General features: G+C 51.6%; 1 gene segment (V, D, J or C); it reads right to left on the bottom strand.

Moving 5' to 3' along the window:
* Positions 1-10,799: 10,799 nt before the first annotated feature.
* Positions 10,800-13,072, bottom strand: part of LOC101536246 (T-cell receptor alpha chain constant-like) — a 32,390-nt gene continuing 30,117 nt past the window's right edge. The window contains 3 exon segments of the C gene segment in view: positions 10,800-11,369; positions 11,976-12,083; positions 12,816-12,860. Coding sequence covers positions 11,977-12,083; positions 12,816-12,860 — 152 coding nt within the window.

The raw sequence follows: 13,072 nt of genomic DNA, 5'->3' as shown, positions 1-13,072 counted from the left end.
GTTTCCAGTGACCGGCTTAACTGATGACACACCCTGAGCAGTTCTCAACGGGAGGCAGCAAACTTTTTCTTAAATGAGCAGGAAAGACTATTCTAATATGCTTAGAAAAACTGGCTGTTGGTCCATAGGTCATGTGTTACCACTAAGAGTATGAGTTAGTTTAATTTACTTTGTAACTTATAAACAGCCATCATATAGTTCTGTCAGGGCACATCTGAATTTTTTTTAGTGTATATTGGATGAACCGGCATTTTGAATAAGTGACAGATTGGACATTGTGGCACAGTGAGTTAAGCTGCTGTGTGAAATGCTCTCATTCTAGAGTGCTGGGAGAGGTAGTCTGGTCTCTACGTCTGGTCCTGCTACCTGCTGATGTGCGCACCCTGGGAGGCAGCAGATGATGGCCCAGGAACTTGGGTTTCTGCTTCCCATGTGGGAAACAAGAGTTCCTGGCTCCTGGTTTCAGTGTGACCCAGCCTTGCTGGTGCCAGTGTTTAGGAGGTGAACCAGCAAATTGAAGAACTCTGTCTTTGACTTTCCTTGTCAATCACTCTGCCTTTCAAGTGAAGAAAATGTCTGAACTGGGTTGGAGTTTGGTTGAGTAGTTGAAGACATCCCATGTAGAGTACCTAGGTTTGAGTCCTGCCTCTGGTTCTGGTTCCAGTTTGTTATTGATGTGCACCCCGGGAGGCAGCAGGTGGTGGCTCAGGTGTTTGGAGCCTGCCATCCCTCTTGGAGACCTGGATTGAGTTTGAGACTTCTGATTTGGTCCTGGCCTAACTCACGCTGGCTGTTGTGGGCATTTGGGGAGCGAACTCCAGTGGACATAACAGATGGGAAGTCTCTCCTTGTATCTCTGCCTTTCAAACAAACATTGCAAACACTTTTTAGAAAGTATCTGAATTTATGGACAAATGGATTGTAAACTGGGGATAGTGATAATATTTATCCCGGAAGACAGTTTTCAGATTCTAATTTTTAAAATAGATTATAATTTCACTTGATACATAGAATATTAGCGTTCCCTTTATCAGACTAGCTATTGTCTTACAGGTTGTGATTGTGTTACAGGTTGTCAGCATCCACAGGAAACAATCCCCTTTGGCAGTCTTCACTGTTTGCGACAGGACAGAAACCTACAGACTGCTTTTGGAGTCTAGGATTTAGATGTAGCTGTAGGTGACTAATTTGTTTATAGCTTCTGTTGATTTGCTCCCTGGTTCTTAATGCTCCATGCGCAAAGGAATTCGCTGTACAGATGTTTTTTCAAGTTCAAAGGAATGTGTATGCTTCTCTCCTGAGTGGAGTTCCTGATTCTTGGATATTTTGTTAGTTGAGGCATGTTGATGAGTTGATTTGTGTTCTACTGTACTGAGAGCGAGGTAAATTCTAGCACGTTCTGCTGTCTCCAGCGCAACACTGCTAGAGTGGTTTATTTTTGTTTTCTGTGCTTTTGTGGGGGCCAGAAGCCATCCACCATCAACACTGTATGTGGTCTCCACCTCCTTGCTGTGCTTTGTGCAGTAGTGGGAAGCCTCACCCTGCACACCTCCTGCCCACACATTTCCTGTTCCCTATCACATGGAAACCATCTCTCATGTTTTCTCCTCTTAGCAGCTTATATACCTTTGGCTTCTATGATCACATCCTTTCATGTTGGGCTTCAAAACCCTTTTGTTATGATGGTTGGAAAATACCTGGGGAAGTCATGGGGGCCTGCTGTCTGGTTTTTGAAATTCAGTATTTGGGCACTGGTTGGTTACTAGTGACTGGGGAGCTTGGACAGAAGCTCCATGTGACCCTGCTGACCCCACACCTTAGTACACTACAACTCTGGGTTTGGGTAATCTAGACTAAAATTTGGGGACCAATGTGCAGGATGGGTTTCTCTAGTGGGAGAAACTGCTTCTGAGAAGAAGGATCTTAGATGAGGGGGAAAACAATGGGAAGGAGCTTAGGCAGGATCACTAGAAAACGTGTTTGATTTGCTTACCTTGAATTTATTAGGTGGGTCTGACTCATGGGAAGAGGTGTCTGTCAGTAGGATTAAAAAAAAAAAAAAAAGCCTTCACAGCACCCTTCAGGCCGCCTGGGGTTGCAGAAAGTCCTCTGCTTGACCTGCAAGTGTTGATTCAAGGGCTTGTTCTGCTGCTTAGAGTCTGTTGACCTTTCATCTCTAAAACATAGTGAGTGATTAATCAGGCACTGGCGCTCTGCTAGAGAATGCATGGGACTGAGAAGGTATGATAGACCTTGTGTCCAGGTCTGACATTAGCTAACCACAAGCATCTGCCTCCCAGTGGCATGGTGCTGGTGCCCTCCGGATGTTTGCACTTCCCTGCAGTTTTAGGAGACAGATGGGTGTTAACCTTTCAGATGAGAAAATAAGGACTCAGTTCAGCCAGTCCAGGAGTATGAATCTTACCGTTGTCTGACCCAAAGTGTTTGGGTACGGCTTTGAATGAGGTAAATTATAAGCCTGGGATTAATGCTGTTGCCCCAATAAAATGTAAGGGAAAGTACCTCCGTGAATGTAGCTGGGGCATGTAGCTAGCAGTAGACCCACAGCGCCCATCAGAAATATGGAAGACTGTTCCATCTGCTGTACAACTGGAGGGGTGTAGTAGTTAGTGGTAGGCAGACCTTGCCCTGTCCTCGGAGAAACAGAAAGACCTCTTTAGGAGCCCCATTAAAATCTGCTATTATATGTCAGACTTTTAACTTTGTTTTTAAGCTTTTACTGAAACCTTGACACATTACACACACTCACATGTCCAGAGACTAATAAACTCCTTGATACCTAACTCAGCTTCAGTGGTTGTCTCCATATATATATATTTTAGGGATTTATTTATTTTTATTGGAAAGGCAGATTTACAGAGAGAGAGGGACAGAGAAGCATCTTCCATCGCTGGTTCACTCCCCAAATGGCCGTAACAGCCAGAACTAAGCTATTCTGAAGTCAGGAGCCAGGAGCTTTCTCTGGGTTCCCCATGTGGGTACAAGGGTCCCAAGGCCTCAGGCCATCCACTACTGCTTTCCCAGGCTGTAAAAGGGGAGCTGGAAGGAAAGTGGAGCAGCCAGGACATGTCCCACTGCCCATATGGGATCCTGATACTTTGCAAGGGGAGGATGAGGCAATTGAGCTATTGCTGCAAGAGTTTTCTTGAGAGGTACCTGGTAGGAGAGCTCATTCCTTCATTTCACTGACAAGTATTTGAGTGCCTACTACAAGCTAGAGACAGAAGGGTAGGAGTGTTCAGGTGGACAAGGCACCTCCCTCCCAGAGTCCTAAATGCTAGTGGGGAAGAGAGCCAGATTAGCATGCAAGTAGAGTGATTTGATTGTGAAGGTAAAGGAAGTGAACTGTTGCGATAGAAAATGGAGTGGGAGGGGGCTGCTTAAAGTGAGGAAGAGCAGTCTCAGGGCAAGGGAGACTTAGGTGGAGGTGAGTGAGCTGGGACAGGCAGGAAGAGTGTGTCTGGACAGTTCTTTAACCGCGACTGCCATATGGCTGAGCAGTAGAGTCTCTGCATGGGGGAAACAGTGACCTCAGCAGAGGACCAGCAACAGCAAATATCTACCATGGGAGAGGTCAGGGCTCTCTGTGTTGCCCATTTATCCGAATCCCAAGGAAGATTCCACACAGTCAACAAGAGGAAAGGAACATTGAGACAGAACCCGAGTCACCGTCCTTGGGGACCGAGGCCAGGTCCTGCCCCTTCCTCTGGTGGCTGCACGAAGGCAGTGAGTGTGAGTCTGAGTGTGAGAGGGTCTGAGTCTAGAGCAGATCAGGGCCTGTAGGATCACTGTGATCCTACACAGGCCACTTCACCTGCTTTCTAATTTGTAAGAAGAGGAGCGAATTCTCTGCCTACTGCTTGGATTTATTGTGAAGCTCAAAGGAGATAACATCTGCCTTGGTGTTGTGCAGACACGGGAAATTGGAATCACGCCTTCGGATAAGCAGTCTCTGCACCTGTGTCCTTTGGTGAAGCCCTGGAATCACTTGGGTCAGCAGTAGGAAGGGCCGACCTCCTCCCTCTTCCTCCAGACACTGATAAAAATAGGGTTTTGCAGTTTCTGCTGGAAAGAATCTTCTTTTAAGGCTAACCTAGTTTCCTCCCATCAAGGCGGGAAGCATGAAACGAAGACCAGTCGTTCACCACTATCTACACCACATTCTTTCATCTACTTAAAATTCTCTTAAGTCCTGCCAGCCTTGTCTTTTTGTATTTATATGATCTTCCTCTAGTATTACCTCCCTCTTTTTTTCCTTCATTGCTAAATTTTGTGTGGGTGGTTCAGGGGAAGAGTGGAGTGGTGCTCTCCCATGCTCCTCCGTGGGATTTTAGGGAGGCCTTGAGAATGCCCAAGGGCCTCTTCTGACTCGGCACAAGCCCCCCATGGCCAAGGCAGGCAGTCACCCAGAGCCCCTTGGATCAAAGGCAGTGTGATCCTTCGGCTGGAGAAGAGATGGCTGCTCAGAGAACTTACTGGCTGGAAGGGATCTGGCTCCACGTTTCAGATTTTGTGTCCATCCAGAGTCTCTGACCCCGGGGTAGGGGTGGGAGTAGGGTCTTGTTGCAACGGCAAGGAAGCCCCTGTGGGTGAGAGGCAGGGCTAAGTATGAGATTGTTCAGGAGTGATGCAATGAGAAGCTTTGGGGAGGCCCGTGGAGCCCTGGGACCAGGAGTGCTGTGCCCATCAGTGCCCACTCGTCCTGTAATTCTTCTCCCTCTCCCCCAACCCAACAAGCTTTGCCGGAAGTCCGAAGCAGGAAGCACATAAGATGGTGTCACAAGAAGCTCCCAGGACCATTGTGAGGGGGAGATGGGGACTCCTGCACAGTGGGAAATACCGTGGGGTCCAGGGAGCCTGAGTGAAGCAGGGCCCCACTCAGCACGGTGGGCAGGGGGAGGGAGCCCAGTTCATCTGACAGCTGGGGTCAGTTGGGGTCATGGTGCATCTGTCCATCTGTGTGGGCTGAGCCATTGCTGCTTCGTGTTTGCCTTGGAATTCCGATGTCCTAAGCATTTTCTTCCAAACCCTTCAACACTGACAAAGAGGTGGACAGGTCTTTCTGTCTCCTTATGCATAATGAAAATTGGAGACTCAGTAAAGCTAAAAGCTCCGAGAGAAGACTAGTGGGGGGTGGTAGAACTTGTAGTTACGTGGCTGACTCTGCTTGAGGACTTGCCCTGGTAGTAAAATTGCCACAGCTGTGGCCAATGTCACAGCTATATGCTCCAGTGTGGGCACATGTCTGTGCATCTATGTCCATGTGCTCACTGGACTGTCAGAATGTCTGTATGTGTGTGTTTATAATGGGAACAGTTCTTCAGCGAGCTATAAAAGGCATTGATCTGCAGCAGGCACTTAAAGCTGAAGTTAGGCTGCTGCTTGGGTCATCTCCCCTGTATCAGAGCTCCTGGGTTTGTGTCCTGGCTTTGCTCCTGAATCCAGCATTCCTGTTAATATTGCCCTGGGGGACATCATGTGATGGCTCAAGTACTTGCAAGACTTGGAATGAGTTCCAGGCTCCCAACCTCAGCCTGGTCCAACCTTGGCTGTTTGTGTTGGGGGGGGGCTGGGTGTGTGGGGGTTACAGGGGGAGGAATGAACTGCATGCAAGAGATCTCTGTCTCTCTGTGTTTATCAGTGAAACATCAAAAACTTAAAACTCCCACCCTAATAGGTGTGTGGTGTAATGTGTTCTGAAAGACGGGGCCACACGCTGGTTAAGATGCAGGCGAGCTCTGATTCTCTCACTGGCCAGCCCCTCTGCCTGTTCTTGAACTTCCTTGCTGGAGCCTGGCCGTGCTGGCACATGGCATGTGTCCTCTGTGACATGGGGCCTCAGTTCTTGAACTACCCCCTAAGAGAGGGGTCCTACTGGGGCCTGAGGCCAGGGAAGCTGTGGGCTCTGGATCAGCCTAGGCTCCCACGTTCTGAACCAAAGCTCCCTGCTGACTCACCTGGGCAGGTTCTCTTGGGCCCCTGGCTCTCTGGGTTCTCTCTAGGGCTTCATGTAGGGGTATGCCTGGGTTCTCTCTAGGGCTTCATGTAGGGGTACGCCTGGTGACCTCTAGCAGGCAGTGAGTGCCCCCTGCTGTCTGCCAAACAGGATCCCATGCCCAAACCTCCCCTGGGGATGGGTCAAGATCACTCAGGTCTGAAGGCCAGGACACTGACTGGCACAAGGTGGGGACTTGCGAAAAGAAAGCCACCTTCCTGCCCCTCCCTGCCCTTTTCCTTCCTCTCTGACCTCTCCAAAAAGAGTTTTTTTTCTAAGTGGTTTTTCCTCCCCAGACTGAATAGACAGTGAGAGATGTTTTTTGGTGGAGCACTGCTGCCTCCAGGTGGACGACCAGGGACATGACCGCCTAGCAGGCTGTCCAACACTGCCTGCCTCAGGTCTCTGGTTGTGTGGCCTTTCTCCTGCAGCGTCCTGGGCTCCTGGTCCCTGAGAGACAGATGTCCGGCAGGAGTGTCGCCCAGTCTTCAGTTGGAGTCTGGAGTGGGGGAGTTGGGGAGTAAACGGGAATGGGGGACTACCTTGGAGAACCAGCTCTGATTGCATAAGCCCCTGACATTCTTCCCTCCCTCTGGGAAAGGCCAGGCTGGACAAGGCCTTGAGGGTTGGGCCTGTGCTAAGAGTTCAATCGGCTGAGAGCCAGATCTGATCAGGAGCTTCATTTGCGCTGGGGGGTGGGGATGGGAGTGGGGGTGGCAGAAGATTGGGTGAGGGAGACTTCTGGTGGGGGAAGGGTGCAGACATCACTTCCCCGGCCTGCTGCTGGGTCCCCAGCTGGCTCAGTGGCCTCATTGTTGCACCTGTGGTTGGGTGGCGGTGTAACGGCAGGGCCTGCCTCCCCTGGGCACGTGGCCAGAGGCGATGTTATCTCTGTGGCAGTATTTTTACCTCTTCTTTCCAGAGGATGTGGCTTCTGTGGGAGAGCTTCAAAGGCTGCCCCTCCTGGCAGCCCTGACATCATGGAAATGGGAGGGGGGCCGCCCCAGCCCCCAAACACCTGCAGGGAAGTGGGAGACTTTTTCCACTTCCTGTGCTACTTCTGGTGACTGACTCAGTGTCTGACCTTTTGATTAATTTCAAAAGACAGCTCTGTGTGTGACGCGTAAAGGCAAAACTCATGCGTGAGTGTGTGTCTGTGGGAAAGTAGGCTGGGACCCCCTCCTCCGCCTCTCCTCCCTGTCAGGTGTGGGGGGAGGTGCAGAGACAGGGCGCTGACAATCTGAAGGCATTAATGAGATGACAGTTCTGAGTATCTACCTGGTTTGCTCCCACCCTGCTCACAAGCCCTTCTCCCCACACTTTGCTTGAGGAACACTTAGGATGGACCATGTGGAGCAGCTGAGGTATCCATTGACTCTGGGCATTCGTATGGCCATGCAAGGCTGGAGCTCAGCGTCCTGACTTCCCTGTGTGTGTGCTTGCCCAGAGTAAATGTGCCTCTGGCTTTGTTGGACAGATGAGGACCTGCTTGGGCACTGTCCTGGCTAGGGAGTCACCATGTAGGTTTTGCTTTTGCTATTGGTTCTTGACAAGTAAGTTATTCCGAGATCCTGGTGGAGTTGTGACATAGTAGGCTTCCCTGCCCACCTCCTCTATGACCCCCCACCCTGAACTTTCCTTTCTTTTCTACTTTCCACCCCTAACCTCAGCTCACTCCCCAATGCTGACGGCACCATGCCATCCATTTGTCCATCTGAAGACACTGCATTAGCTGCTGGGGGACACACCAGTGAATAAGGCATAAAGATCCCAAGGTCAAGTGGGCTTCCTGCAGAGGTGTCACCTGATTATAGGGGGTCTCAGAGCTTTCCATGTGACTCCAGGCTCCTACAGCTCATGTGTGTTCAGCTGCCCCATCTGTCTTCCCTGTGACATGGAAAGCAGGTCTTGGAGTGATGTTTCAGAGAATCTTGGGGCTGTGGTCGTGGGAGGTTTTTTAGTTCGTTCTTCTGCCTCCAAGGCCAGCTGGCACTTACGCCTATGGGACAGGGCACTTGTTCAGAGAATTCTGTTCTACACTTGGCCTTGGCAACACGTTCTTGCTGACTCATCAGTCTTCCTGCTTAGAGCAGGGTCCAGGCTGGCTGCTCAGGGTGGGACTCTCCATGAACCTGACCGAGTTTCCTCTGCTGTCTCTTCCCTCTAGGACAAGCAGGCGTCCAGATCCTTGCTTACCGCTGGCTTCTCTACATGGGGCCTGCTGCCCTAACCTTCCTGGTGGGCACAGGAACTCCTCTCCTGGGCCTCTCTCGAGCCCCTTGACATCATAAGTAGGACCTGGAGCCAGACATGGCCCCACAGCAGTCAGAGAGGGGAGGGCTCTGCCTTTGCCCCTGACACCTGCTCACAAGCCACCCACTTGCTCCTGGTCCTCCCCTTCTGACCTCAGCCCTTAGTGGCTTCAGGTTTTCTCTCAGCTTCCTGCAGAAGGGAAGGCTAGGCAGCACCTAGCTGTTCTCTGCTTTCTGCAGAGAGTGATGGACAGGACCCACCCTGCTCCATCAAAGCTGTAGGTTTCCTCTGGGGACTGAACAGTGGCTGGTTGCTGGAGGTGATTTCTCAGGGGTAGAGCTGACCCTGCTCCCTCCATTGCCCCTGTGTGACCAGGCCTTGTCATCCTGTGCCTCAACTTGGACCAGGTCTAAAGAAGGATGCCTCAGCCTGTGCGAAGGCGAGGGTGGATCCCCAGTCCCTGTTGCACCACTTGGTATAGGTCCTTGGGTGGTTTTGGGGGTTTGGTGTCTGCTGGGATCTGCTATCCAGGGCCCTGGCTGGTGTGGCTTCACAGGCTCTCTGAGCATAGTGGCAGGAGCTGTCTTTAACTTTTCACTGCCCTCCAGGCTCCTACCCCCTGCCCTAAGCCCTCTCCCCCACCATCACATTCAACCTGGAAATCTCTGTGGTCAGCTCACAGATCAGCTGCCACCCTGGCCGTCACCCTGACCGCTCCCCTCCCAACTCACCCCGACTGCTCCCCTCCCAACTCACCCCCAGCTTCCCTCACCTGTATCAGCTTTATTCAGAGCAAAGTGAGTTGCCGCTGTAGGGGGGAAAATGAGATAAACCAATTTGCCCTGAGTTTTTAATGCTTGATATCGGCTTGCTCTATTAACCCTCCCAAGGGCATTTTCATTTACTACAGGGGAGAGAATGCCTTAATGGAAGATACTGCTGGTGGTGAAATTGCTGATATTGTGTCAGAGGGATGGGGAGGCAGTTTGGAGCCAGGACTCACTGGCGTCCCTTTGCAGGTGGCAGAGGCACCTTTGGGAAGGTGGCATCTGTCTGCCCGTGCAGGAAAGTGACCTTTAGTGGGATCACCTCTGAGACTTTCCCTTTAATGACCTTTAAAAGGCTTGTGTTCAGACTGGAGATGAGGTAGTTTAGAAAGAACTGGATATTCTGTGATGACCCTTGGTAGGGCTGACCGGGGAGTAGGACCCTGGCTCTTAGTTTGACATGGATCACAGAGTCAGAGATACACAGAGCTGGGGGTATCCTCTGTAGCTAATATTTCATAGGTGGTGACCCTATCCCTCCTGACGGGGAAAGCCATGCTTTGGGTCATCTGTTCAGTGTGCTGACACTATCCGCAGGGCAGGCCTGGACTGTAGTGGGAAGGATTTGCACATTTCAGGCTGGTGTGGTAAGAACACACAGGCACACTGTGCAGGTATTTGGAGATGGGACTCTTCCCAGCGCAGGGAATTAGGAGCCCCTGGCTTTGGATCTTGGCAGTGGTGGCTGTTAGGAGGCTGGCTGGTTGGTCTCTGAGTGTTCCTGTGAGTATCCACGGCCCTGGTGGCCGCAGGAGTCACAGGACAGTGAGTCATGTGCTCGAATCTCCTCTTGTCCCCAGGTGAGAGCTTGTGACATTTGCTCTCCTTCGATTTCCTTAGTCTTTTATTTCTTCTTAAAAAAGCTTTACTTATTTATCTGAAGGGCAAAGTTACAGATTGGGAGAGGGAGAGAGAAGCAGAGACAGAGAAAGAAGAGAGAGAGAGAGAGAGAGATTCCCTGGTTTACTCCAATGGTAGGAGCTGAGCTGATCTAAGGCCAGGAGCTTCTTCTAGTTCTCCCATATGAGTGCCAGGGGCCCAAGCACATGGCTGTCCTTCACTGCTTTCCCAGGCTCATTAGCAGGGAGCTGGAGCACTAGTGGAGCAGCTGGGACTCAAACCAGTGCCCATATGGGATGCTGGCACTGCAGGGAGTGGATTTACCTGCTGTACCATGGTGCTGCTCCCACCCTTGTTGTTGCGTCCAGGTTGGTGGGAGAGTAAAGTCTTGCTGGGGCCACAACCTCCTCCTGGCATGCTGTGGGCACCTTAATGGACTGGGCAAGGGGCTGGGACCTGAACAGCAGAGTGGTGGGTTGTCCCTGCTATATAGATGTGGGGCCATGCAGGGTTTAGACAGAAACCCAGGGCAGGAGACAGTGGGTGGCCTTTTTTGGGGACTTGCTGGGTGGTTCTTGTCTGACAGATTTCAGCTGCTGGTCACCATCATCCACATGGATCAGTTTCCCACCATGGGTGGTTCCGTGGTGTGACATGGATACAGAAAAGCAAAGGCCCGAGTTTTATGAGGGTTTTCCTGGCCCCCAGTCAGTTCTTCTAGGAAGAAGTTGACTTGACTAGCTTGTGATAAGTTGGTTTCCGTGGGTAGCATGATGGACAAGAGCCTCGGTTGCCCTCTGCCCAGCCCGAGGATGGTAACCAGAGACCCTCAAACCCGCCCAGTTAAACAGTAGCACAACCTCTGATCTTCGCAGTCACCTTTAATGATGAAATAGGCAGTGGAGTCACAATATGGCTCAGATATACAGCAAGGCCAGGTCTACAGAGTAAGCCTACCCCTCTACCACCCCCCCAGATAAAAGCAGAATATTCCCCCTTTTTTTTTTTTTAAATGAACACTATTTTAAAACATACAAACATTCTTCAGGAGCTATAGCTGAAAAGAGTCCATGGGGTATTGTGAGTATGTCCCCATTATGGGGAGGGAGGGCTGGGGACAGAAGGGCCAGGCTCTGGGAGGTGGGGACAGAGTCTGTCAGGAGAGACTGCCACTTGCTGTGAGCCTCAGGCAGTGGCAAGCAGCAGAAGGAGGGCAAAGGGGCTCAGGGTAGCAGCAGTGCCGAGCAGCTTGTCCACAGTCTTCATTGCAGATCTGGTTGGATCCAGCCAGTGGCACTGGCAGTTTGGGCCAGGGTGGTGGTAGGAGCCTTCTTCTCCATGGGTGGGTTTGGGTGAACACCCCCTGACCTCCAGATTGAAGGGAGAGATGAGGGGTGATGAGGAGGGAGCAAGACTCTTGCAATCTTGCCAATCTGGGAGGAGGAAAAACAGAAGTCAGATTGGTGGAGGAGGACTCGGAAGTTCTCCAGGGATGCGAAAGTGGTAGCTTTGTGGCAATGGGGCCCTGAGGCTCTGGGTGATGGTGGGGAATGGGGTGCATGAGTTAGCAAGAGGGGTAGGCGATGGGGACAGGATTAGTACAATAATCTGTGAGTACAATAATGTCTTCTCCCTTGTTGAGCTGGCAGAGGATGTGAGGCAGGGATGGGGAAGGCACTCTGGAGTACACAGGGGCACCCAAGGGCATGTGGAATGAAGGGGTCTGGGTCTCGTGTTTCTCTGTTCTCCCACTCTTTGGCTATGGGGAACCTTGAGGTCCCCTGACCTCGGCTTCTCCATTTCTAGGAGGAGGTAATGACAAGTGCTCTTCACACCTTGTGGGAGAAAGAACTTGGCCCAGGAGGCTGCCATGAGCATGTTTCATGCTACACACGTGGCAGGCTATTGTGACTCATGAGTGGATTGTGTCCCAGGGAGAAATGGCAGATCCAGGGGGCAAGACCCTGAGTAGAAGGCAGCTCTCAGAACTTGGGCACCAACCTCCCACTCCCAGCTTATCCGCCTAACCCCTCACTCACCTCAGCTGGACCACAGGCGCAGGGTCATGAGCAGGTTAAATCCAACCACCTTCAGGAGGAGGACGCGCAGCCCAATCACCGACAGGTTTTGAAAGTTCAGGTTCATGTCTGTAAAATCAAGGGGCCATGGTGGTTACAGGAGGAGGCAGAGGAGTACACTGGAGGTTTGCCTGGCTCCACCTGACACCACATGATTTTCCCCAAAGCAGAGCTGGGCCCTTGGGGGTGGGCTTAAGCCCATGTGCAGGTCCCTTGCAAGCAACCTTTGTGTATTGTTCTAGGATCCACCGAGAGGCTGCCTGCACTGGGCCTTTGTTTTAATGGCTGAGCCTCTATGGGCATGAGGGCGGGGTAGGTGTTCAGAAGTGAAACAGTTCCCAGGGCCTGGGCCCCTTGGGTAGAATCTAGGGACTGGGCTGACTCAATAGGGATGGCTCCCACGGAAACTGCTCCAGGCTCAGGGTAGGTGGCGAGGAATGGAGGGGATCATGGCCTACAGCAGACATGACCATCTGCTGCCACTCAGGATGGAAGACAGAGGTCCTGGCTATGCAGGGATGCGTGCAGGGGACCTGGGGAGTTCAGAGACCATTGCTAGCTAGGCCACCCCGCAGGTCCCTGAGGCTCTCCTCACAGATGGGCTATGAAGTCACTGGAGACCCACCCTCAAAGTGCTTGGAAAGGAAAAGAAAGACCCTCCCCACCCAGCAGCAGCAGCTCTGAGCAGGTCTTGAACTGCTGTTCTTGCTTCTCACACTTTCCTTTGAAGATCTACTGATTCTCCCTGCCAATGTCCATCACCTTCCAAACCCAGTGCCAAGCTGGGCTGTACCTGCTCACCTGTCTCAAAGCTTTGCTCCACCAACTTGGCATCACAGGTTACATCTACAAGGAGAGAAACAAGGAAGTTTATATTCTCAGCATCTGGAGCAAGCTGCTGATCCAGACCTCCCAGCTGTTGGCAGGTGAACATCCACAGCCTTTCCATGTTCCCTTGTGGGGAGACCTGCATGCAGCTTAGGGTGTCTGCTGGAGAGGGCAGCTGTCTCTGGGAGGACCAGCACCCCAGGTTCCAGGCACTGTACCATTTACTCAGC

Source organism: Ochotona princeps, chromosome 6 (genome assembly GCF_030435755.1).
Source record: "Ochotona princeps isolate mOchPri1 chromosome 6, mOchPri1.hap1, whole genome shotgun sequence".
NCBI lineage: Eukaryota > Metazoa > Chordata > Mammalia > Lagomorpha > Ochotonidae > Ochotona > Ochotona princeps.
Note: the sequence above shows the minus strand (reverse complement) of the source record. Positions and strands in the feature narration are given on the sequence as shown.